The sequence below is a fragment of the Sus scrofa genome, chromosome 11, assembly GCF_000003025.6.
Source record: "Sus scrofa isolate TJ Tabasco breed Duroc chromosome 11, Sscrofa11.1, whole genome shotgun sequence".
Taxonomy (NCBI): Eukaryota; Metazoa; Chordata; class Mammalia; order Artiodactyla; family Suidae; genus Sus; species Sus scrofa.
In genome coordinates this window covers 12,845,938-12,872,832 of record NC_010453.5, presented here as the reverse complement: position 1 = coordinate 12,872,832, position 26,895 = coordinate 12,845,938, and the positions used below count along the sequence as shown (strand labels likewise).

Below are 26,895 nucleotides of genomic sequence, written 5' to 3'. Positions count from 1 at the left end.
GACAAAGGATGGAAGGGTCCTTCTGTTCCCAAGGAACCAGGATGGCTCCACCCTCCAGGCATGTGAATGCTTTCACCAACCCAGAAGCTCTTCCTTTGCCCAATTTTTAACCAAGTTGGTTTCTGTGGTTAAATTGTAGGGGTTCTTAATATAGTCTAGATTTTAATGCCATATCAGCTATATGATTTGCGAGTATTTTCTCCCAGTCCATGAGACTTTTCACTCTGCTGCTCGCGTCCTTTGAAGCACAGAAGTTTATAGCAGGGAAGGTTTTAAGAGCTGCAGTGAGGGGGTTGTAGACCACCTGTGTTAACTGGCTTTACTCAAAGGAAACGTAAACTTTCTTTCATCTTCATGACAAGGGGCAATTTTAAAACCTGGATCTTGGCACCACTGAAGTTAGGCTCCTTCTCTCTCAGTAGACAATGGGAGATAGAAGCATAGCCTCCTTGATGATTGCATTTCAAAGGGATGACGGGGGAGGGGAGGTTAAAGGCTTTCTTAAAAATTCACATCTCTGGAGGTTCCTTAAAAAACTAAAAATAGGGTTACCACATGAAGTAGGTCAGACAGAGAAGCACAAGAACAAAAATAGGAGTTCCCATCGTGGCATAGCAGAAACGAATCCGACTAGTATCCATGAGGATGCAGGTTCAATCCCTGGCCTCACTCAGTGGGTTAAGGATCTGTGTTGCCGTAAACTGTGGTGTAGGTCGCAGATGAGGCTTGAATCCAATGTTGCTGTGGCTGTGGCACAGATTGGCAGCTGCAGCTCTGATTCAACCCCTTCGGCTAGAATATTCCATATGTCCATATGTGCAGTGCAGCCCTAAAAAGACCAAAAAAAAAAAAAAAAAAAGGAAAAAGGCCTCCCATCCACTAGCTTCAACAATGATCAATTCATATTCATGGCTAATGTTGATTTACCTAAATCCAAACCCATCTCCCCCATTCCTGTCACATGAATTATTTGTAAGCAAACCTGAAACATATCGTTTCATCTATGAACATTTCACTATTTATTCTTGCAGGATATATGTTTTTTAAAAAAAGACTCTTTTTTTTTTAAAAAAGCCACAGTACCATTATCATAACTTTAAAAGTAGTAATATTTCCTTAATATTTTTGCATATGTAATCATTGTTCAAATTTCAATGTTGTCTCAAATTTTTATAGTTTATTTTCAACAATTTATTTAATATATACGTTCTCCCACCACACCCTACCCCCTTTTCCTTTTGATATTATTTGTGAGGAAACAGTGTCCTATAATTTCCTATATTCTGGATCTGGCTAACTGCATCCCTAGAACGTCATTTAACATGTTCCTTTGTCTTCTTTCTTTTTCATAAATAACTAGTCAGATACAAAGGCATGACTGGATGGAACTGGTGCCTCCACAGAGACAAGCTGGATCATTAACCCAATGTACCACAGAGGGAACGCCTCAATTTCTGTTTAAGGCACTGTCCTAGACAACCATTTATCCACCAAAGCTTAAACTTTGAAATATGTATTTTGGATACATTGAACATTTATTACAGGTTTGAAGCTGCCTCCTTTTTTTTCAAGGAATAAGATAGATAAATGGGTTTACATATAAACAGATTATACTTAGCATATAATATAAAAAGGATTTTAAATCCTAACAGAATTTTGTTTGTTCTTTTATTTATTTATTTACCTGTAAATGCTACATTTTGTATCTCTAATGAAGTCCATTTGTCTTATTCTCATAACCAAAAAAAAAAAAAAATCACTATTCCACTAATGTTATTATATTAGTTTGCCAGGGCTGCAATGGTAACACATCAGAGACTAGGGGGTTTAAACAACAAAAATTAATTTTCTCAGAGTCTGGAGGCTGAAATCTAAGACCGATGTGAGAGCAGGGCTGGTTTTCTGGGAGGCCTCTCTCCTTGGCTTGTAAACAGCCCTTTCTCGCTAAACCCTCACAAGGTCTTTTCTCTGGGCTCTGGCATCCCTGGCCTCTGTCTGTCCATCTCTCTCTCTCTGTGCCCTAATCTCTTCTTAAGAGGTTACCAGACTTACTGGATTACGGCCCACTATAACAGCCTCATTTAACTGAATCACTTCTTTAAAGCATCGTATTTTGATGTACTAAGCATTAGATGCTTTAACGTATTAATTTGTATATTGGGGTGGGCAGGGGGCACAATTCAGCCCATGACAGTTAACAGTAATTCCTTAATACATGGCTAATTCACATTCAATTTCCCTACATTTTACCACAATGTATTGGGCAGATTCTATTATCGTGCTATCACTTTAACATGTTTCTCTGTGCCTCTCTATTCAAGTAAACTAGTAGTTAGATATAGAGGCTTGATTTAATTCAGATTCAATTTCTGTTTTTATGAAGACAGTTCATAAATATAATAATAGGAAATACACATCTAGGGCCATATAATACTTGATCATTTCACTTTTTCTATGTTAAGATGATCAAATGTTGAAAGCCTGATCCATTCCTTATAAAGTTTCCTTTTACTGTTCCACCTAATGGTTATTTGGCAACCATTATTCCTCAGCCATGACCAGTCTATTAATAGGTCCATCAAAGGAAGGCTTCATCTCAGTTACAATGGGTTGTTTGTTTTTTTTTTTAACTCCACCATTTCTTTTTGGCTCTTTCCTAGGATTCTCATCTCTCTGCTTACATTGCCCATCTGTTCTTTCAGGCTCTTATTCAACAGATCTCTTAGCAAATTAATCATAGGTGGTTTCTTTTGGGGGGGGGGTCTTTTTGTCTTTTAGGGCCACACCCGCAGCATATGGAGGTTCACAGGTCCAATCGGAACTGTAGCCACCAGCCTACACCATAGCCACAGCCACGTGGGATCCGAGACATATCTGCGACCTACACCACAGCTCACAGCAATACCGGACCCTTACCTCACTGAGTGAGGCCAGGGATCGAACCTACAACTTCATGGATGCTAGTTGGGTTCGCTAACTGCTAAGCCACGATGGGAACTCCATGGTTTCATTTTTTATTTAAGTATAGATGATGCACATTATATAAGTTACAGGTGTACAATATAGTAATTCACAATTTTAAGGGTTATACTCCATTTGTAGTTATCAGAAAATATTGACTATAGTCCCTGTAGTTTATTTTCTACGTTGATTGTTTCTACTTCATTAATCATAGTTTCATATTGCCAGTCTGATAATTTTCAACATCTATGCCATGTCTGGCTGTTATGTTAGTTCTGTCTCTTCAAACTGTATTTCTGGTCTTTTAGTATGACTTACAATTTTTTCTAGATAGCCAGACATGATGTACTGGGTAAGAGAAGTGCTGTAAATAGGCTTTTAGTGATGTGGTGGTAAGGTTTGGGGAGGGGAAGCACTCTAGAGTCCTTTGATTAGGTCTTAGACTTTTAGTGATCCCCTGTCCCTGAACTGTGAACTCAGATTCCCCCATTCAAAGGTGAGAGAGGATGGCTACAATGGGCTGGACTTGGGTATAGCCTTTCTCCTCAGGTCAGCTAGGCTGTGATAAAATTCCAGTGGATAAGGCTTTGGTTAATTAGTTTCCCTTGAGGGCAGGCCTTGTTAGACAACAAAGCGCTGTTATTTTCATCCTACCGGCCTTCCCTGCAGATTTCACACTTGTCAGGCTCTACAATTGCTTGAACCAAAAATGAAGGAATGACTCTAGCCAGAGAAATTTGGGAAAGAAAGGAAATAAAAGGCATCCAAATTGTAAGGAATAAGTAAAACTTTTTCAATTAACAGATGACGTGATCCTAGATATAGAAACTTTAAAAAACACACGCACCCACCAACACACACACACACAACTATTAGCACTAATAGACAAATTTGGCAAGTTTTCAAAGTACAAAATCGACACCCAAGAATCAGTTGCTTTTTAATACACCAACAATGAATAATCTGAAATGGAAATTAAACAACAATCCCATTTATAATAGTTTTGCTATGGACTAAATAGTATTCCCCTAAAATTCATATATTGAAGTCCTATCTCCCAATGTAATTGTTTTTGGAGAGAGGGCCTAGTATCCCTATAAGAAGAGATAACAGAACTCCCTCTGTCTGTATCACCATCATGTGAGGACACCAGGAGAAAGTAGCTGCCCAGAAGCCAAGGCAAGAACTGAAAATAAATTTGTCAGCACCCTATCTTGGACTTGCCAGGTTGCAGAACTGTGAGAAAGAAATTTCTGCTGTTTAAGGCACCCATTCTGTGGCATTTTGTTATAGCAGCCCTGAGCAGACTAAGGTAACATTCCAAAAAATGGAATTTGTAGGAATAAACCAGCTAGATAAAAGATTTGTATTCTGAAAACTACAAACATTGCTAAAAGAAATTAAGACCTAAATAAATGGAAAGACATCATGTTCATGGATTGGAGGATTTAATATTTTAAGAAAACAATATTTGTCAAAGAGATCTACTAATTCAATGCAATCCTTATCAAGTCCCAGTTTTCTTTTTTGGAAAAATGGAAAAGTTAGATCCTCCAACTCATAATAAATTGCAAAGGGGCCTTAAGAGCCAAAACAAAATTGTAGAAGAACAAAACTGGAGTTCTTAAACTTTCCAATGTTAAAATTTAGTACAAAGCTACAATGTAGTACTGGCATAGGACAGACATATAGATCAACTGCATAGAATTAACAGTCTAGAAACAAATCCATTCAGCTACAGCAAACTCATTTTTGACAATGACATCAAGCGCATTCATTGAAGATAGAAATATTCTCTTCAACAAATGGTTCTGGGGAGTTCCCATTGTGGCTCAGTGGGTTAAGGACCCAATGTTGTCTCTGAGGATGCAGATTTGATTCCTGGCCTTGCTCAGTGCATTAAGAATCCGGCATTGCTGCAAGCTGAAGCTATGATTTGACCCCTGGACCAGGAAACTTCCATATGCCCTAGGCTCAGCTGTAAAAAGATACAAACAAAGAAACAAACAAGTGGTTCTGGGATAACATGCAAAAGAATGAAAGGAACACCTACTACACAATGTATATACAAATTCACTCACATGGATCATGATTTAAATATAATAGCTAAAATCATAAAACTCTTAGACGGAAACAGGGGTAAATCCTATAGAACAAAAACTAAAATGGAATCACTTATACTGGGGACAAAATGGAGTTGGACAACAAAGGCATAATAAAGAAAGACAAAATTTAACCCTACCAAATATTAGCTCTTCTCAGAAATCAGCAGAGGACGCCAGCTAATCACCAAAGACTAAGTCTGTCCAACCTATCTTTGAACTTCCCTGTTCCCCTTACACGACCACCCTAATCCAAACAAGCATCAGCTGAAAAAGCCAAATTACTTCTGCATTTACCCTATAAAAATCCTTCGGTCTGTAAGCAACCTGGAGCTCCTTGCCACCACAGCCTTGAGTTTCATGGCTTGCAGGTTGAATCCCTTGTGATAAATCCCTTTCTGCTTTGTTTTACTCAAAGTGCAGAGTTTGGTTTATAGCAATACTTATGACTTTGTACTTGGCAATAGATTCTCAAATACGTCACCAAAATCGCAATCCACAACAGAAAAAAACACATAAATTAGACTTCATCAAAAATTTACGTTTGTATATCAAAAAACATTAGCAAGAAAGCGAAAGGAGAACCTACAGAGTGGAGAAAATATTTTTAAATCACATATCTGGAGTTCCCGTCGTGGCGCAGTGGTTAACAAATCCAACTAGGAACCATGAGGTTGCGGGTTCGGTCCCTGCCCTTGCTCAGTGGGTTAACAATCCGGCATTGCCGTGAGCTGTGGTGTAGGTTGCAGACGCGGCTCGGATCCCGCGTTGCTGTGGCTCTGGCGTAGGCCAGTGGCTCCAGCTCGGATTCAACCCCTAGCCTGGGAACCTCCATATGCCGCGGGAGCGGCCCAAAGAAATAGCAAAAAGACAAAAAAAAAAAAAAAAAAAAAAAGAATAAATCACATATCTGATAAGGGCCTAGTATCCAGAATATATAAAGAACTCATAACTTAATAAAAAGACAAACGACCCAATTTAAAAATGGGCAAAGGACTTGAATAGACATTTCTCAAAAAAATACATACAAATGCCCAATAAGAACATGGAAAGATTCTCATTATTAACTATGAGGGAAATGCAAATCAAAACCACAATGAGATAACCATTTCACAACTGCTAGCATGGCTATATAACCAAAAACAAAAACGTTGGTGAAGATGTGGACAAATTGGAACTGCCATACATTGCTATCAGTATGCAAAATGTCAGCCACTATGAAAAACATTTTATTGAATCTGAAAATATTTAAGGGTAGAATTACCATATGATCCAGCAATTCCATTTCTGAGTAGGGCAAAGACCCTCTCCTTGACTAAACTAGGCTACTCTAAGCTCTCTCAGCCTCCACTTTAGCATCAGGTTTTTGGGATCTGCATCAACCAGCTGTAATGAGAACCCAGTTAAGTCAGGTTAGAGAGAACCCCTACCTGGATATCTGATCGCTCTCAATATGATCAAATTCTTCTTCTTTTTTTTTTTTTTTTTTTTAATTGGCATGTGGAAGTTTCCAGGCCCAGAAACAAATCTGCACCATAGCCACGGCAGTGAAATTTCTGGGTCCTTAACCACTAGGCCACTAGAGAACTCCTCTGATCAAACTCTTCATCCCCCACCTTTAATATCTGATCACCCTCATCTGTCTTCTGTTAAGAATCCTGTCAAGTCGGTTTAGCCAGAATTTAGCCCTTACGACTGATTTAGGAAATTTCCATCCACCTCCCCCCTTCCTTCTTGGCTATAAATCCCCACTTGTTAATGCTGTTTTTATTGTAATTGAGCCCAGTTCTATACTGAGACCTTTTTTCCCTACTGCAATAGTTCTTGAATGAAATCTATTTTTTATCAGTTCAGTTACTGTCAGATTCTGGTTTTATTTAACAGTATATACCCCCAAAAGAGTTGAAAACAAGGAATCAAACAAATACGTCCACACAAATATTCACTGCAGCACTATTCACAATAGCCCAAAGGTGTAAACAATTAAAATGTCCATCACTGGATGGATGGATAAATTGTTATACAAACAGAAAGAAATATTCGTCATAAAAAAGAAGGAAGTACTGTTTGCAATAAGGTGGATGAACCTGAAAACACTGTTTCATGAAAGCAGACAGACACAAAAAAGTCACAGGTTCCATTCATGTGAAACACCCAGATTAGGTAAACACTTAAGAGTCTTGACAGCAATTTATGTCTGTCTGCTAGGGTCTGGGAGAGAGAATGGGGTGTGATAATTTAACAGGGGTGATGTAAATGTTTTGGAACTAGGTATGGTTAGTGGTTGCATAACTTTGTCCATATAATAAAGGCTACTGAATTCAACACTTTAAAATGTTTCATTTATGGTGTTTGACCTCAATAATTTTTTAAAAGTTTACAAACCCCAATAATGTAGGTTGTTTAAAGGTGCAAAATTACAAATAAGGCACTGCAATGCAGTTTATTCTTCAGTGAGGTGTCTGTTTTTTAACATTAAGATCATTGGCAATTAATACTCTATCAAAAGCTGCAAGGCCGGGACTAGTAAATGCAGGAATTGTGTCTTCCCTTTCAGGAGGATGGGCTGGGCAGCAAGGGACGCTTGTTCCACGTTTCTTTCACTGTATAAATTCAACAAGGCTCCCTACCTCACAAACAGCCACAGGCTACTTCGCATTTTTCGGACCTGGATGTAGGGCCAGAGAAGGCGCTCGTGGGCCTCGCCCCACCATCGTGCCTGAGCCTCGACAAAGCTCGCGGGGACCAACCGCAAACCGGAGTGTGCTGGTATCTGGCCTCCCGACCGCGGCCCCGCCTTCCCAGCTCCACCACTTCCGCCCAGCCCGCCAGTCGAATTGCGGGCGCCGGAACAGACGATTGGCGGGGCTACAGCGCTGCGCCGGCGAAAGGGCGTGCGGAGCGAGCCCCTGGCCGGCGTGCAGCTGGCGGCGGGGGGCCGAGGCTGCACGTCACGTTCCGGCCGAGCCAGCGGCGCCGTCACGAGGCGGCTCCGGGCACAGGTGGGCCTCGGCGGGCGGGGTAAGCGCGCGAGATTCGGGGCGGGGTCAGAGGTGAGGGAGCGATTTCCCAAGTGGCTTTTCGCCGCTTCAGGGCCCAAAGCCGACGGGAGAAAGACGTTGTTCCCACAGACGCGGCGGGCCGAGGCGAGCGAGCTGCCGTCGGTGTTGGTCCCCTCCGTTGCCTCTTGGAGGCTGTCACGCCACGGTTTTCATTTTAGTCTTGACTTTGGGGTTCCGGTTACAGGTATTTCCGGAAGCTCGCAAGAATTTTGCGTAGCTTCTTTGGGGGCGGGTTTCTCGGTGTCCATATTGAATAAAGGCTGTTCGCTGCGCTGTGGAGATAGGGCGTTTTTCAGGTAAAGTCTAAATTGTTAACGGAAGCTCGAGCCTTTGGAGGAGACTCACGTCGATCAGGGCAGTCAGTGAGACTGATGGCGACATTTAAATTGGATTGAATACTGGTCCTCGCCGTGGTTACTGGGAATTCGGAAATAAACTTGGCGAATAGCTGCCCCTGGAAGCCATCTCCGATAGTCTCCACAGGGGAGGGGCTCCGTTTTCCCGGTACAAAACCCAAAGCCCCTGGTAGAAATCAAACTAGTTATGATGTAAAATTAGATCAAAATTAGGAGGAATCGAGTCCTTGTTTTAAATGTTTTGCTTTAAAAAAATCTAAAAACGGGTGCTGGATTGAGTGGTCTGAAGGTTGTAAAATTTACTAAAAGAAACTTTAAGATTTAAAAGAGAGAGGGGTCTGAATTCCGGTCCAGTTGTGTGATCTTGGGAAAGCCACTGGTTGTGACAGCCTTATTCTGTAAAATAGAGATGATAATTACAGTGATTTTTCTCATAGCGTTCTAGTAAATTCTGCGTAGTCAACATATTTGGTTTTTAAGTGGTGTCCGTAGTTACTGTGTTTTGTGGTACTTAGAGGTCGCTAAGCATACCTCTCACCCAGTCCCCCCCTTCCGTCTCCATTCAGTGACAAGAGATCTAATTTTAAAGTCATTAAATTTTGCCTATACTTAGTGTATCTTCATCTTTGGATTCATTGATCAGAAAATTTTCACCTTAACTTGAGTTCATCTTAAACCTCCCACGAGCTCTTCTGGAGTAGGATTAATGTCTTATTTATTTTTAAAATTATTATTTCTGGAACCTCTACGGTGGTTGTCATTTCTGGTGGTTTGTGGGTTTTTTACCTGATTTCTCCACCCTTCTTTTTCTCAAACCCGAACTGGTAAAACTTAAGCTTTGGTTTCACCAAAAACAAAGCAAAACAATTTTACATGGAAAATACTGTTTTCTGTCACTTAAAGATGTGCTCAGCTGTGTACGGTCACGGGGCGGGGGGTGGATGGTTGCAAGGAGTTATGTAAAGAATTAGATTAAAAATAAGCCTCGTTTAGGGTCACTCTGAGAGCAAACATACCATCTTCGGGAGGCAGAGAGCATAGATAGCAACACAGGCAGCACCATCGAATCCCCTAGAGCTCTTCAGAAATGCTGATCCCTGAGCACTACTCCAGACCAGCTAATTAGAATCTCTGGAGAGTGGAGGGTGGTATCCTACCTTTTAAAGGTCCGCAAGGTTACTCAGTAGTGCTGCGAGGATGAGAACTTGTGTGTTAGAGGAATGAGGTTCTCAGGGAGTGTATCTTGTTTGAGGAGGGGAAAGGCTGGAAGGTCTGGAGCTGCATTGGAAGATAGCTGGAACGTTTGGGAGGACTTTTATTAGCAGGTATGCTGAGACGTATGATTTGTAAAGTGAACTGTACAGTGACCAAGGCCAGAGGGCAGGCTGTTAAAATAATCCAGGGTAACAGTGAGTGCAGCAGCAGTGATGGTTGAAGAAGTTTAAAAATATTTATTTTCTCTCCTAAATGTTAAATATTTTTAAGAAACTGAGTAATGATTTTAACTTGCAAACTGTATCTGGCCCTACCTAGTTAAAAATGTACTTTTCAAAAAATGAATGGCTAATATATATGACTGGGTCACTTTGCTATACAGCAGAAATTGGCATATTGTAAGTCAGTCGTAATTTAAGAAAATGAGTGGCTCAGGAGTTGCCAACATGACTTGGCGATAACAAACCCAACTCGGATCCATGAGAATTTGGGTTCAATCCCTGGCCTCACTCAGTGAGTTAAGGATCCAGTGTTGCTGTGAGCTATGATCCAGGTCGCAGACTCAGTTCAGATCTGGCCTTGCTGTGGCATAGATTGGCATCTACAGCTCTAGTTCGACCCCTACCCTGGGAACTTCCATATGCTGCAGGTGCGGCCCTAAAAAGACCAAAAAAAAAAATGAGTGGCTCAATTGTGATATGTATGTTTTATTGTTACTGATTATTTTAAAGGTGTCTTAGAAATATACATGCCTCGAATAATTTTCCTTTTTAATTGCTAAGTCATGCTATGTCTTTTAATAGCCTGGTTAATATAGGGGTTCTGTTGTTTTTGCTTTTACAGTTCTCTAAGATTGATTTCTAAAGATATGGTTTTCACCCCACTTGGTCAACGCACATAAGTTTTCTTCCTTTTGGACCCCTATTTTATACCACAATGGTAAGCTACAGCTCAGTATGTTAATATTCTTAGAATGTTCTCTTCTCTCCTGATAAAAATATCTATATGATACATAAAGATTCTTGTAAGCTGCCTAAGTTACCCTAATTGGGAAATTACTTAGTAATCACATGCAAAATCTTCTCTAGGGGCCTCATTTATCCATTTAGTGTTACAGTTGTATCCAGGTTACACAGATAATCTGTCAGTCCTTATTTTTGTGAAGTTTTAAAAAACAATTACTTCTGTCTTTTTTACTATAGTCCACATCATTGGCAACAAAGATGGGTGTAAATTCAAGTAGTTTGGGGGCAGAGTTCCTCATATCTTAAAATTTCTCTTAATTTAGATTTTTAAAAAAATTTTAAAAACAAATGTTAACCTCCTTACTGAAAATAACATTTAAGCAGCATTAGTGTTAGCCTTCTAATGGCACATTTCTGCTCACCACTCACTTAGAGTCACTAAACATACTTAGGATTGGGCATTTAACTTTTGCCGTTAAATGTTAAGAAGGAAAAAAAAATCACTAATCTGTTAAAGAAGCAGCAGCATTTGACAGTAAGAATAAATGAACATTGAGCACAATGTTGAATAAACCTCAGAAAACATATCTTCTCTGCTTGAGATCTTGCCTGTCTACCCTTTCTCTATTAGAGAAAAGTGGAGCTAACACAGTGGGGTTCTGACCTTGCCTTATATTTTGCATTTATATTAGCTCATCACTTCCCTCTTAAGTATTGAAATGCAGTAGTGAATGAATGATGCCCATGTTTACGTATGCAAGTATATCTTACTAGACCTTTTAAAGTTTTGATTTCAGAAGATAAAATATTTACTTGAGAAAATTGATTATTTGAAATTGTCCTAGGATATACATTTGATCATGTTTTTTATAAATTTTTGATAGAAATTTACCTTAAGGTTTTATGGCCAAAATAACTAAAAGAACCTTGTGTATTCATCAGGAGTGTATATTCAGAGGTATGTTTTTATGCTGGAAAATACTCAAGAGTCACATCTTGAATCCTGGAAACTCATTTCATTGGGAATCTGCCCACATAATTTTTTAATAAATTAAATTGATGTACGTTTATTTTAACAACCTTTTGAAATAATGGGGTATTTCAGACTTTTTTATACTTACTCCATTTAGATGCTTGATAATGTGGGGTTTTAATTGCTGTCTAAAAAGACCAGCTGTTTTGTCATCATTTGTTTCTCCATCCTTAAGTCTAGGATGACAGGGTCATTTCAGCCTTTGCATGATTTCCGAAGGGTAGCAATACTTATGCTTCTGTCAACCCTCTTGGGATATTAGTGGGGGCTACGAGTTTTTACTCTATGCAGCTTGGTAGATTGAGTAATTGGAGTCTGCAAAATAAAACAAAAGTGTAGGTTCTTATAAATAAAAAATGAAAATTCTTTGCCTCTTAGTGAAAATAAAAATGACCATCATTGTGAAAGAAAAATACTCTAACTTTGTGTGATACCCAGACTACAAAACTAGAAAGAGGGATCATTGGTGGTATATTTGCTTAGTTTTGTTTAAAATCTAGTACCTTTTATTTTTAGGTATCATTACGAAAGAATGCTATACAAATAAGGAAAATAAGAGTTTACCTTCTTATTTCTCCCTCTTGCCCTACAATAAGGGTCTCTCAGAAGTGAATGAAGGGTGGGGATCTACTAGTAGATCTCAAATTGTGTATGTGATAATGTGTTTTTATCAATTCTAAGATGCATTTGCTTTTACATTTTAATAATTGATAATGTGTCTACAGTCAGTGACATCTTAACAATCATAATTGACAGCATATCTTTCTTTCCTAATATTACATATAACAATCCAGACATGTAATTGATGGTGTCTTAAAAATTCATTAAAACATGGTAAGGATAACCATTATTTATTGGACTTCTGCTAGGCACTAACCTAGAAACATTGTATTATAGGTTCTTTGCATTATATTAAGGATTTCTAAGTCAATATAAGGTACCAACATAACAGCCCCCCAGGTTTTCAAGATTTCTAGTAGATTAAGGGATTTTAGACTTTGCTTCTCTGTAATTACATACTTGATGACCAATATATTTTCCTGAATGGTGCTCTTAAAATGTTGCAGTTTATAAAATGGTAGTTACCATATCTATCCTTCAGTTCTATATGCCTGCACAAGCATGGTCAGAGAACATCATTGTAGCATTTCTTAATAAATTTGTTATCATACTCAGGTTCCTGAGACTGCAATATTTTTTTCTTTGTCATATATCTTAAGCATAATGGGGTGGGTGGAGGAGAGAAATAAAAATGTTAGACCTGTTTTAGAAAACAAAACACATTTAAACACTTAATTGGAAAATGTTATATGTATATTAAATTATTTTTGTGTGAAAATAACTAATATTACCAAATACACTATTTACTTTTTACAGCAACAAGCTTTAGAACTAGCTTTGGATCGTGCAGAGGTGAGGCGTGACTAAGTTACATATTGAAATAGTGTTGTCATTAATCGACAAAACTCAGTTTTAAAAGATTTTTGTATGTGACTATCAAAGGAGTACATTAATATTATTTCAGGATGACTCTGCAAATTCTGCTGTAAAATACCAGATGATATTTGGATCATCTGTTACTTGGAATACTCAGATAATAATTTTGTAGAATAAAAATTGAATAATACTGTGGAATATATATTTGAACAAGGATATAGAATTTCTAAAATTTTCTGTTTTAACAAACTTTCTAGCTGCTCAGGGGAAAGAGCTCAAGTATATAGAGTCTAGGAGTTCCCTGGTGGCTCAGTGGGTTAAGGATCTAGCATTGTCACTGCTATGACTCAGGTCATTGCTGTGGCATGGGGCTCAATCCCTGGCCCAGGAACTTCTGCATGCCTCAGGCATGCCCCCCCCAAAAATAGAGGTAGAGTCCTTGTAATTGGTTATGCTGTGCATATTCTGAACAGCCATAAAACATTGAAAATATTTCTGACCTGTGAAATCACAATTGTGAAACTATGATTTTGCTTATAACATAGCAAGTAAATATTGTGCTAAATTTTAGCACAGTTTAAATTTCACTTGTTTGTAACATATATTTAGAAGTTCAGTAGATTTCCCTGCAAGGTATGATTTAATGTGAATCAAGAGACTTGAGTGACTGAACAGCCTTTTTAGACTTACATTTCATTTAAGTGTTCTTAATACAATTGTTCATGCACTAAGCAAAAGATAAGCTGTTTTCTTAAACTTGTCTTTTTTAGTATGTCATTGAAAGTGCCCGACAAAGACCTCCTAAAAGGAAATATCTATCTAGTGGAAGGTATGAATTCTTAATTAATTGATGATATCTTAGATTCATTAAAAAAGGATAACCATTTATTTCAGTCTTACTGAGTTAGACATGTTATATTATGGGTATTTTGCATATACAGTTGACTCTTGTACAACATAGGTTTGAACTGTGCAGGTCAGCTTATTTGAAGATGTTCTTCAGTAGTAAACAGTAGTATATTTTGTCATCAGTAGTTGGTTGAATTGATGAATGCAGAGGAACCTCAAATAAGGAGGGCTGACTATATACAAGGATTAACCCCCGTATTGTGCAAAGGTCAACTATGTTAGAAATTCCTAAGTTGATGTTGGCTACCATATCCAGCGCCACTTCACCCCAGTTTTTGGGAAATTGGGGGGAAATTAAGAAAATTAAAAATAATGTTTATTTTGTGAATATTGTATTCACATTATTTTGTATATTGTCTTTATTAAATTTTAGAAAATCTATATTTCAAAAACTTTATGACTTATATATTGAAGAATGTGAAAAAGAACCTGAGGTTAAGGTATGTATAGTTTTTTTATGTTGTATGGCTTTTGAAATGTAGTGAAAGAGGGAAATTTGAAGGAATTATATTTGAAACAGATAATGATTTATATTTTTGTGAGTGAACTCATATCTCCTCTAACCAGACCCTCAGCAGTTTTAACCAGAGCTCTGGCTAATCGGGCACTAGACAGAGATTACCTGCTTAGGTAGGAGAGGGGAACCATGTTTACCAAGTAACAAAAGTCAGAAGCAGCATAGCCACCATATATATAATCTGTTGCTTCTTTTTATTCCTGAGAAGTTATTTGTAGAGTGAAGATAGGAGGAAAGTAACCTATTTCCTCGTGGTGGTTTGCACTGCAAAGTGGAAACTATTATAGGACATGTAGGAAATTCAGATATGATAATAAAAGGTGAATTTGGTCACAAAATTTAGTTCATGATCAGGTTAACTTAATTCATTTTTATTTAGCATGAAAGTATGGGCAGAAGAAGTGTAATAGAATTTGATTTCTTGGTATCTTTTGGATCCTGAGGTTGGAATGGCTATAAAGTGCTCTAATGAGCTTCTGTTGTCTGTCTTTACTTTGAAAATGAAGTATGACTGGGTCCCTATGCTATACAGCAGAAATTGACACAACGGTGTAAATCAACCATAATCTAATAAATTCTTTTTGAAAAGACTGTGACAGGAGTTCCTGTTGTCATGCGGTGGAACCGAATCCAACTAGTATCCATGAGGATGTGGATTTGATACCTGGCCTCACTCAATAGGTCGGGAATCTGGTGTTACCGAGAACTGTGGTGTAGGTCTTAGATGCAGCTTCAAACCTACATTGCTGTGGCTGTGGTGTAGGCCAGCAGCTGCAGCTCCGATTTGACCCCTAGTCTGGGAACTTCCATATGCCATGGAAGCGGCCCTAAAAAGCACACACAAAAAGAATGTAACAAAAAATAAAAATGAATACCTCTTAGGCAGAAAATTAGTGGAATTCCAGTAGTAGCTAACATTTAAAATATTTAGGAGAAAAAAATGATTGTGAAACCATGAATAAATCTCATGGTATGTTTTCCATGAGTTCTGTTGAGGTGTAATTGACATACAGTAAATTGTATATGTTTGAAGTATATATTTTATAAGTTTTGACATGTATTGTTAAAAACAAAATTTTAGAGTTCCCTTGTAGCACAGTGGGTTATGGATCCGGTAGTGTCACTGCAGTGACTCAGGTCATTGCTGTGGCGCAAGTTTGATCTCTTACATATGGGAACTTACATATGTAGAAAAAACTAACCAACAGGAGTTCCTGTTGTGGTGCAGTGGAAACGAATCCGACCATGAGGTTATGGGTTCAATTCCTGGCCTTGCTGAGTGGGTTAAGGATCTGGCATTGCCTTGAGCTGTGCTGTAGGTTGCAGACGAGGCTCAGATCCTGTGTTACTGTGGCTCTGGAGTAGGCTGGCAGCCATAGCGCTGATTCAACCCCTAGTCCCTATGCTGCTTGTGTGGCCCTAAAAGGCAACAACAACAAAAAACATAACAACCAACAGAATTTAAGTGAGTAAATTTAAAGATCTAATTAGCTTTATTAAACAGTTCATGAATTGGGCAACATCTCATCTGTCAGATATTCTGAGGAGTTACACAACATGGAAGGCTTTTATGATATGAAGGTCAGGACAAGGAAAGAAAGTCATCAGCAAGGAAAAAATGAGAGTTCATTGGATGAAAGTAAAAGTTGAGGAGATGACAGCTTTTCTTTGGCTGGGTTGCAGTCCTTTTCCATTCACTTGCTTATTGCTGGGCAAAAAGAAAGTCTTTCTTCCCCAGTTGGAGAAGTAAAGTAGTTGTGTTTCCTGTTTGGGAGTACAAGGTAATTCCCTTCCTGATGGAATCCGCACCTCTTTGGGGTAATTGATGATAAGTGATGTGGCGTGAGAGGTCCCTCTAAAGGCCTTTCCCACTCCAGTTTTATTTGAGGTTTCCTTTTCACAGTATACACTTGTAAGCTATCACCACAGTCAATATAATGAGCACATAGCCATTACCTCAGAGGCAGAACTAAGATAGGAGAGTTACATAAATAAAGATCCTAAATCAGGGTTGATAGCCATTGTCCATTAGCCAAACCTGGCCCACAGCATGTTTTTATACATGAACTTTTAGTGGAATCCAACAACACTCCTTGGCTTATATCTTGTCTCTGGCTGATTTTGAGGTAAATACAGAGTTGAGTAGTTGCAACACAGACCATATTGGGCCACAAGCATAAAGTACTATGTGGTCCTTGAAGACATTTTCTGTCTTCACATCAGAGTTGTTAAAAGTTGCTTTGGTTTTTTAAATTTTTCAAAATACAGCTTTTTGCTTCTATGATGACCATAGATCAAGAATTTATAATTTCTCTCTGCATATGATTCTATATATACATTTAATATAAAATACTCAAAATGATTTGTTTTTAGAGAACCTACAAAAGTAAATATTCTGTTGACTGACAGAAGATTTCCTTCACAAAAAAACATTTGATGAAAAGAATTGTATCTGTAGGGGGCTTTCATTTTACATTGTATGCATTGCTTATTTTTTCTTTCTTTCTTTCTTTTTTTTTTTTTTTTTTTTGCTTTTTTAGGGCCGTACCCGCAGCATATGGAGGTTCCCAGGCTAGGGGTTGAATTGGAGCCACAGCTGCAGGCCTATGCCACAGCCACAGCAACATCAGATCCGAGCCACATCTGCGACCTACACCACAGCTCACAGCAACACCAGATGCTTAATCCACTAAGCAAGGCCAGGGATTGAACCTGCAACCTCATGGTTCCTAGTTGGATTTGTTTCTTCTGCACCATGACAGGAATTCCAAAATTGTATGCATTTCTAAAATAATGGATATTGATGTATGTGTGTTATATTTCCTGATAGTTTTTTTGTTTGTTTTAGTAGAGTGGTTTCTAAGGAGCTGTTATATTAAATTTACAGAAAATTACTTAAATTTATGTCCTCTTACCAGCTAGATATTTTTGGGCTTAACATTTTCAGCTAATTAGAACTATTGAACTTCTTTGGGTAGTACAGTCAAAGAGAATGCTCCAAATTATTTATTTATTTAGATTTATACTTAATAGAAACTAATTATATGTTATAATTAACCTTAAAAATAATTATTTAAAATATTCACATTTAATGGTTTTCCTTTTTAATTTTTGCTACCTGTGTACTCAGAGGTACATATAGTCTATTTATATTGTTTTATAGATCTCTAGTTTTTCTTTGTGATCTTTGCATAAAACATAAAAATGGATCAAAGTTAAGTCTACATTGGATGTGGAGGGAGCACCAAAAGATCAATTCAGGTCTGATTTTGTTAAATGATAACATTTTTTGTTACGGTTAGGCTGAATTATTTTCATGAGCACTGCCTCTTTTTAAAGCAGAAATTAAGAAGAAATGTGAACTTGTTAGAGAAGCTTGTTATGCAAGAGACGTTGTCATGTTTAGTGGTCAACCTGTATCCAGGAAATGAAGGATACTCACTGATGCTCAGGGGAAAAAATGGATCAGGTAAGAACCTCCAGAGGGCAGTAGCTACGCAAATCCCTCTGCTAGGTACGATGTGCTGTCTTTTAAAAGTGGCTTTTTAACTTGCTAACTCTTACAGATCAGTTGTGACTTGATAAAAGAAAACTTGGATTCCAACTTTTCCTCTCTCTGATGTTTTGTTGTAATGTTAGACATTATCTCTAGTATGATTAGCCTTCCTCTATTTGAGAATTATTCTGATTGAGATATATCTTTGAAGTTAAATGATAAAAGACATAATTTTAAAATAATTGTCAAAATTTCTCTTTTTCCTATTGCTGTTTATATACTTAAAATAACAAAGTGTTTTAAAGTATGTTATTCTGTTTTAGATATACTTTGAGTCTGAAGGTATCAAAGTTCAGCAGACTCACTGCCTTTTTACGTGTTAGCATCTTATTCTTGCAATGTGAATATGAAGAGAGTTTTAAAATATAGTCTCAGATTTCACTAAAGAGGCATTTTAATTTTGATATGGGTTCTAAAAGGAACTTACCTCGTTAGAATTTTTTATGTTGGTTGTTTATTGTAAAATTTAACACCAAGAGAATTTTGTTCTATAAGCGACCATTTTTCAAAAGTGATAACCTATTTATTCTGATTTTCAGATTAGATTAAGTTCAAGGAAATTTTGGTTACCAGGTGTTGGAATTTTGTCATATTCTGATTATTGTACTGCTGGTTGTGATTTGTTTCATGATTGTTGTGCTGGATGTTTTTCTGTATTATATTAGGTGTTTTTCTCCCTTCTGGTCTAATACTCTATATGGAAGATCAATTTTTTTTTTAGCAATATATAAAGTGATTTATTTATAAGACTTAAAGAAGGACTTCAGGGGAGCTTTTGGCTTTATTCTCTCTATTTTTTATGAGAAGTTACTTAAATTATTACCAACCCTTTTTGGTGAGCTTGATCACTTTCAGAAACTCTGTTTTAAGATTCTGAGACCATTCGACTGCCTTATGAAGAAGGGGAATTGCTTGAATACTTGGATGCAGAAGAATTACCTCCTATTTTGGTTGATCTCCTAGAAAAATCTCAGGTACAAAATTTTTCTCTTTCAGATGTCTTTAGATTTGCTAACTGTATGTTGTTTTGTGATACAGATATTTAGTTTTGTTCTTAGTGCTTGGAACATGAAATAAGACATTATACATAGCTATATGAAAATTGGTTTATTGTAGGTTGTTTATTCTTTTAGGCTGTACTGAAACATATAGTTTTAGTTGATTCTTTTAAAATCGCTGTAACATTTAGTTCATCCATGGATATCTCCCTCAGCTATAGTCAAGAAGTTATGGAAAGAGTTTCTTTGTGGTACAGTGCATTAAAGATCTGGCATAGTCACTGCAACAATTCAGGTTGCTGCTGTGGCATGAGTTTGATCCCTGCCCAGAAACTTCCACGTGCTAATGGCAGCAAAAAAAAAAAAAAAAAAAAGATATTATGGAAGAAACTGCTTGCTTCCTTGGCTTCACACCAGCCATACATTAGTACAGTAGTACTTTTACTGAAGAAAAAGCCATTAGATGGGATTCCCCCATTTCTTCCCTGCATCCTACATCTCTGTCCACACTTTCTGCCTGCCTTCTTGTTAAAATGAATGAAGTAAGTTGTTCCTGAGGCATCCTCTCCTCTTGTGTTTTGGATCCTTCTCCCCCTTCTCAAGGACTGGCAGCTTTAACCTTCCTCTCTTCTATTCTCTATTCTCCTCTCTCTGTTACATAAGAATATAAGCATATTGTACTGTCTCTCAACTTTAAAAAAACCAATTATTTTCTGTTCTCATCTTAATTGAGATTGGTCTCCTAGCAAAGTTCAGTGTAAACAACTCCTTCCTCCTTGAAACACTCTTGTTTTGACTCCTGAGGCATCACCTTTCTGGTTTTTCTCTTCCCTCTATTTTTTCAGTCTTTTTTGCTATATCACCTCTGTTTCCTCATACATATGTTCAGGGTTCAGTCCTAAGTACTCTGTTGTTTAGTAACATCCTCCACCTGGATAATCTCAAACAGCTTTATGAATTTTAAAACATGACATTTAATCTTTGTGCCTTATTTTTACTGGGATATATAATAGGTTCTTTGGACTTAAAATGACAAAACGGAACTTTTTATTTCTAACTCTCGGACTATTTTCCAATCTAATGGATGACTCTTCTCTTAACCTTTCACGTTCAGTCCTTCAGCAAGTGTTAACGATGCCTTCAAAATATATGGTCATGACCTTCTACAGTTAACCTTGACAAACTTCCTGTTTTCATTCTTGAACACAGAAATCACTTTTCTGCAGACAACAAGATTAATCTTACAAAACAAAACAAGTCAAAAAGCAACTAAGTTCCCTGCTTAAAGTTCTCTGGTGTCTTCTCACTGTACAAAACCCCTGCCTTTCTGTTTGTCTTCACCTCCTGGTTCTCATCGCCACTCACTACACTCCAGCCATCCACTCCTTTCCATTCTAAAACACACCAAGCTTAGCCCTGTGTTACTCACCTGCTGTTCCTTCTGTTTGGAATGCTGTGTCTCAGATGTGTGGCCCTTTGTTGTGATTCAGGTCTTAGCTGAAAATCGCTCCCTGGGAGAGTTGCTATCTGAGCACAAGGTCTAAATTAGCCCCTCCCTGTTTTATTTCCCTTGTAGCATTCACTTATTAAGTATTTATTCATTTACATGTTTATTGTCTGTATTCCCACTCTTAGAGCAAGTATCTCACCACTTTATCTGTGAAGCTTCTTGGATAGTGTGCAGCACATAGTTCATATTATAGTGGCTTAGTAAATGTTGGTTAAAAAGCATGAGCATGATAGTGACTAATGACGTCGCGGTCGAAGTGCCCGCTGAAAGTTCTGAGTAGGTAAAAAAACAGTACCATAAGCAACTATAGCAAGAGATAATTAGCAAGACTTGAGTGATAAAGATTCTAACCTTGGGTCTTAGAAAACAGACTAGAAAAGAATATCTTTAACAGAAGATTATTATTTGAAATAATGTTAGCTTTCTTCCTCTTGCTACTAAAGCCTGTCTTCCGGAAATTTTAACAGAGCAAATATAGCAGTTGTATCCTTAAGCTGAAATTCTGGCATGCTTATTGATAATTTATACAATGACAAGGTTAGCAGTTTACAACAATGAAAAGGTTATCAAGTGAGCCAATGAGTAGTCAGGAAGAACAGCAGTTCCAGTGATCTATAATAGCAGTAGTATATAAATGCTAAATGTCAGTCTGTAACTAGGAATTGACAGTGTTAAACTGCTTCTTGAGTCATAGTGGAGAACATGAAACAATTCCTTTTTAAGGGTTTATGTGGTGGTACATCCATCAAGAAATTCCATTTAAAAGTGTGTGAATGATCAGAACCATTGCACGAGAATGTAAAGAATATGAAATAGTCAATGTAAACCTGTTTATTTAGGCTTTTGAAAAATTGCATTTACTTTTCGCTCAAAACAGGTTAATATTTTTCATTGTGGATGTGTCATAGCAGAAATACGTGACTACAGGCAGTCAAATAATATGAAATCTCCTGGTTACCAAAGTAGGCACATTCTCTTACGTCCAACAATGCAGGTAAGGAATGCTTAATTAAGAAGTATTTCAGATCTTACTTGGAGTTTTATTAAATGTCTTCATGTGTTTGTATGCATGTATGTTAATATGTTTTTAAAATTTTTCTTGTAGACGCTAATCTGTGATGTGCACTCAATAACAAGTGATAACCATAAATGGACCCAGGTTAGTTCGGTTTCTTTCTTTTTTTTTTTTTATTTTTTAATCACAAACAGGTCATAAATAGGATGAAATAACAAGTTAAGCAGAAGGTATTTTCTACAAAGATGCAGTAATTCTTCAAAGAACTAGAACAGTTCAGTCATAGTTGCTTTAGAACATGGTACAATAGGATCAGGTTGACCTAATGCCCAATGTGAAACATACTTTTTTATCCTCTCTCAAATAGAATGTCTAGTTTGCACTATGAATACAAATACATAATTGATTTTCTATTATCTAGGATTCTAAAGCAGAACTAGCCTGTTTTTGGGGGGGCTTTTTTTTTGTTTTTTTTCCCATCCATATTGGTTGCAACCCTAGTGGACCTCTCCCTCCATCTCTGAGAATAGCCCAGGTTATCCTCCAATGCTGGCTCAGTATATATGAGGTGTCCACTTAAAAGTGTTCACTTATCTCTGTTACTAAAAAGAGGAATAGTTACTAAACTAAAGAAAATATAAATTATGAAAATCATTCTAGCTGTGAAGTACGATTATAAAGTAAGGTTTGGTTCATCAGTAAATGTCAAGTATTGCATTGTAGTTTGACCTGTAATCTTCATTTACAAGAAGGTTAAAAGCTATTAAAAGAGTATTCAAAAACAAATGCATTGGGCACTATTCCAGCTTCCTAAGACATCAGTTTCTTTATCTGAAGATTGAAAAATAAAGGGACTGTAGGCTTTATTGTCTCTTCAAGGAAACTTCTTTAGAAAAATTTCAGCTAACGGGTAAAAGAAATGATAGACTTAAAAATGTCATCAGCTTGGAAATTTTAATGAATTGATGAATCTAGATGGCTGTATTTCTTAGATTTGAAAAACCTATAATCTGACTAAGCCCTCTGGTCTAATAATGGGACAGTCAATCATTGTCTCCTCATGTGATGGATGAAAAAATACATGGTAGTACCATTGAAGAACTCTTGTTAAAAAAAAATAGAACTTTCTGGAGTTCCCGTCGTGGCGCATTGGTTAACGAATCCGACTAGGAACCATGAGGTTGCGGGTTCGGTCCCTGCCCTTCCTCAGTGGGTTAATGATCCGGCGTTGCCGTGAGCTGTGGTGTAGGTTGCAGACGCGGCTCGGATCTCGTGTTGCTGTGGCTCTGGTGTAGGCCGGTGGCTACAGCTCCGATTCGACCCCTAGCCTGGGAACCTCCATATGCCGCGGGAGCGGCCCAAGAAATAGCAAAAAGACCAAAAAAAAAAAAAAAAAAAAAAAAAATAGAACTTTAATTTAAATCAAGCCTCTGCATCTAACCAGCAGTTGAAAAGTAAGTAGAAAAGCCATTAAACGACATGGATGTGAGGAAACAGTTGGCCAAATCCCAACAAATCACTTGCATGAGAAAAGGAAAAATGATGGAGGAGGTGATCATTACAGAATTTTAAAAAAAGGAAAAATGTTTAAGGGAGGTAAAAACCAAATACATTGTTAGGCCCTGGTTGGGTTCAAATTCAAACAAACCAATTAAAAACACACTTTTGAGATAATGAGAATTTAAATCTAGACTAGACATTAGAGGTTTTTAATAGGTAGCAGTGCATGCTTAAGGATTTTCAGATGAAAAATAGAAGATCAGAGATTTATTAAAATTACTCCAGGAAAACCAAAAGAAAAGAGGGGCAGTCACTAAATAAAATTGGGTGTTGGTACATGGGTGTCATATTTCTGTTTTGTGTACTTTTGACAATTTAATGAAAAGTTGAGGGAGTTCCCATTGTGGCTCAGCAGAAATGAATCCAACTAGTATCCATGAGAGTTTGATCCCTAGCCTCTTTCAGTGAGTTAAGGATCCAGAGTTGCCGAGAGCTGTGGTGTGGGTCACAGACATGGCTCATATTCCATGTTGCTGTGGTTGTGGTATAGGCCAGTGGCTACAGTTTTGATTCAGCCCCTAGCCTAGGAACTTCCATATGCCATGGGTACAGCCCTTTAAAAAAAAAAAGTTGAAAAAAATTTATTGAAAGGAGCAATTTTCCCTTTTTTTTTTGCAAAAAATCTTAATCAGCAGTAATAGTAATTAACTCATTTGACTTTTAAAATGTGTAGTTATAGCCATTATAAATTTTGGAGTTGGGTGTATAGAGTTTACACAATATTAGTGGAGTCATTTTTATTTTATTTTATTTTTTTGCTTTTTAGGGGTGCACCTGCAGCATATGGAAGTTCCCTGGCTAGGGGTCGAATTGGAGCTACAGCTGCCAGCCTACACCACAGGTACAGCAACACCAGATCTGAGCCATGTCTGTGATCTAGACCACAGCCCACGGCAACACCACTGAGTGAGGCAGGAATGAACCTGCATCCTTATGGATACTAGTCGGGTTGGCTTCCGCTGAGCCACAATGGGAACTCCCATTTTTATTCTTGTTACGAAGTTGAGTATAGAATGAGCCTGTTAACCTCAGTTACTGAAAGTGCTGTCATCCATCTTAATCCTGCAAGCTTTGTGGAAGCAGAGGATTTTATCTGTTGTGTTCACTGATATATCCCCAACATCTAGAACAGTACTCACACATTGTAGGTGCTTAGTAAATATTTGTTTGGTTAGTGGATAGGCAGTCTTAAAATTTGACTGCTTTGTACACTGTACAAATTACTGAATTTTTATTAGTAGATTAATTATGCTATCAAGTTTCTAAAGTTTACACACTTAAGCTGGAACTTGAAATACTGTATTTTACTGTACTCCTTAGCAGAAAATATTCCAAGGACTATTTCTAGATTAAGTGATATGTGTGATTTGGAAATCTTAAATCTGCCTTTGATATATGATCTTAAACATTTCAGGAAGACAAACTTTTGCTTGAGAGCCAGTTGATTCTAGCTACAGCCGAACCACTGTGTCTTGATCCTTCTATAGCCGTAACCTGCACTGCAAACAGATTGCTCTATAATAAGCAAAAGATGAACACGCGCCCAATGAAACGGTAATTAACTGTGTGGAAGGATAAACCAAAAGATTATCCTTAGAGAGGTAGCTCTAAATTTTGCCATTTATGGTATCTTTTCCCTCTAACATGTAAAAGTGCTCTGATTTTTTAAAATTTGATTTTTAATGGCCTTTCACTACTTTTTTTGTGTAAGAATTATTTTTTTATATACTTTGCTTTATGTTGAAGTGATGCATTCTTTGAATTCTTTTGAAGAACAGTCTACCTGTAGGTTTCAGTCTGTTCACCAAAAACATAAAAATTTCTCTTTCTCTTTTTTTTCACTTTTTTTCTTTGGGAAAAAGTGATCACTGTTTGAGAGGTCAGTTTATAATTAAATGCCCTTTTATAACATAGTAGTTTGTCTTATGAATATTTTAGGTATCTCCTCTACTTAATAAAGTAAGAGAATGCAGGGAGTTCTCTGATGACACAACAGATTAAGGATCTGGCATTGTCACTGCAGCAACTTGGGTCATGGGTTAATCCGTGGCCCAGGAACTTCCATATGTCACAGGCACGGCCAAAAAAAAAAAAAGAGTAAAAGAATGCGTATTAATTTGGATTCCAGTTATATCTGGCTCATCTTTAAGTTCTTTTTGCATAATTGAGTTGCCCACTTTGGATCTTCTTCAGGTTTGAAGGGGCTCAAATAACCTATCCATTTTCTAAATTCCCTGATTTTACCATTGAAATAATATGTGCTGGGGTAAAGGTACAGCTTTGGAAATAGTGAAATAAGTCCATAGAGGATCCATCTGCAGGCCTTTAAAGTCTCTTTCTATCTCTGTCCACATTTCTCCATGCCCATTTGCCAGTGCCTTAGTCCAAGCCACCATCTGACTTCTGTAATAAACTTCTTCCTAACTGGTCTTCCTACTGCATCTTTCTCCATTTTGGTCTATTCACCACATAAGCAAACCAGAGTAATACTTTAAAAACCTCAAAGCTGATCATGCCACCACTTGCTTGAGTTCTTCTAAAACCGTCCCATTGTACTTCACATTCAATCTAAACACATTACCATTCATCTGCAAGGTCCCTGCCTCGCTCTTTGACCTAATCTGTGTGGACCCTGGTGCTCTGGTCCCAGATGCAGTTTTCTGTTTTAAAAACAAGCCAATTTTGTTCCTGCCTCGGCATCTTTTAAAGTTCTTCTCTTTGCTTCAAATGCTCATTCCGTAGCTGACCTTTCCATAGCTTGTTACATCTTGTCATGTACAGCTCATGCATTTCTTTAGAGTCCTTCCCTTCTCTTACCTATTGTTGCCCTCTATCACTTACCACAGTACCGTTTTTTTCTCTTAGTGCTTATTGTTATTGTTTACTTGTGAATGTCTGTTTTCCCTTCTGGACACTTAGCTCCATGGTTTGTCTTGTTCATTTTTATTTTATCAGTGCCTAGGACATTGCTTGGCAAGTGACAGTGTTCTACAAATATCTGTGATTTAATCACACATTTAACACCTAACTAATTTAAACTATATTTATTCTGAGTTTATTTTATTAGCTTTGTTTAGTTCTAATCTCTTAATATTTCAGGTGTTTCAAGAGATATTCCAGATCCTCTCTGAACCGGCAGCAGGATCTGTCTCATTGTCCACCTCCTCCTCAGCTAAAATTACTTGATTTCTTACAAAAAAGGAAGGAAAGAAAAGCAGGTCAGCATTATGACCTCAAAATCTCTAAAGCAGGAAATGTAAGTATATATTTTTTAATGAAGTTTATTATTATGCTAAATGCCTTGCCTAATTTTGAATTTTCGATATATTTATTTATACTGTTTTTAATTTTTTAGTGTGTAGATATGTGGAAACGGAGCCCCTGTAATTTGTCCGTACCTTCTGAAGTGGATGTAAGTCAGTTCATGAATCGCACTGAATTTCACATTAAGTTTCACTAATACTTACACTTTGAGAAAACAAAGACTCTTTTTAAAAAAAAAAATTATTTATTCATTTAAAGAATGAAAGATTCTTTACATTTTATAGTGCTTTACAATTTTCAGAAGTTTGATACACAATTTTATGTAATCCCATGATAACCCTTTTTTTCCCCCTGTTGGTATGTTGCCCCTCCACCCTTCCCTCCCCTCACTGGTAACCCTAGTTTGTTCTATCTGTGCAAAGACTCTATTTTTTA

At 37.4% G+C, this 26,895-nt stretch overlaps 2 protein-coding genes across 45 annotated transcripts in view; one reads left to right on the top strand and one right to left on the bottom strand.

Moving 5' to 3' along the window:
• LOC106505265 overlaps window positions 1-9,043 on the bottom strand; it is a 75,951-nt gene extending 66,908 nt beyond the window's left edge. The window contains exons 1-4 of the mRNA XM_021065389.1: window positions 9,013-9,043; window positions 8,471-8,647; window positions 8,328-8,397; window positions 7,694-8,257 (exon numbers count right to left, since the gene is read on the bottom strand). Of these exons, the coding sequence (XP_020921048.1) occupies window positions 7,694-8,257; window positions 8,328-8,397; window positions 8,471-8,647; window positions 9,013-9,043 (842 nt within the window). The remainder of the gene's footprint in view (window positions 1-7,693; window positions 8,258-8,327; window positions 8,398-8,470; window positions 8,648-9,012) is intronic.
• Window positions 7,898-26,895, top strand: part of SUPT20H (SPT20 homolog, SAGA complex component) — a 39,178-nt gene continuing 20,180 nt past the window's right edge. For 5 of the 44 annotated variants that reach the window (XM_021065254.1, XM_021065237.1, XM_021065227.1 and 2 more), the window contains exons 1-12: window positions 8,410-8,421; window positions 10,540-10,635; window positions 13,072-13,107; window positions 13,902-13,960; window positions 14,414-14,480; window positions 17,897-18,026; window positions 18,984-19,087; window positions 21,499-21,615; window positions 21,727-21,780; window positions 24,611-24,750; window positions 26,296-26,452; window positions 26,552-26,608. In XM_021065254.1, the coding sequence (XP_020920913.1) occupies window positions 10,633-10,635; window positions 13,072-13,107; window positions 13,902-13,960; window positions 14,414-14,480; window positions 17,897-18,026; window positions 18,984-19,087; window positions 21,499-21,615; window positions 21,727-21,780; window positions 24,611-24,750; window positions 26,296-26,452; window positions 26,552-26,608 (924 nt within the window). In that variant the 5' untranslated portion in view covers window positions 8,410-8,421; window positions 10,540-10,632. Of the gene's footprint in view, window positions 8,066-8,127; window positions 8,422-8,650; window positions 9,807-10,539; window positions 10,636-13,071; window positions 13,108-13,899; window positions 13,961-14,413; window positions 14,481-17,720; window positions 17,819-17,896; window positions 18,027-18,983; window positions 19,088-21,498; window positions 21,616-21,726; window positions 21,781-24,610; window positions 24,751-26,295; window positions 26,453-26,551; window positions 26,609-26,895 lie in introns of those variants that run through there. The other 39 variants (XM_021065239.1, XM_021065249.1, XM_021065252.1 and 36 more) reach the window with 39 other exon arrangements.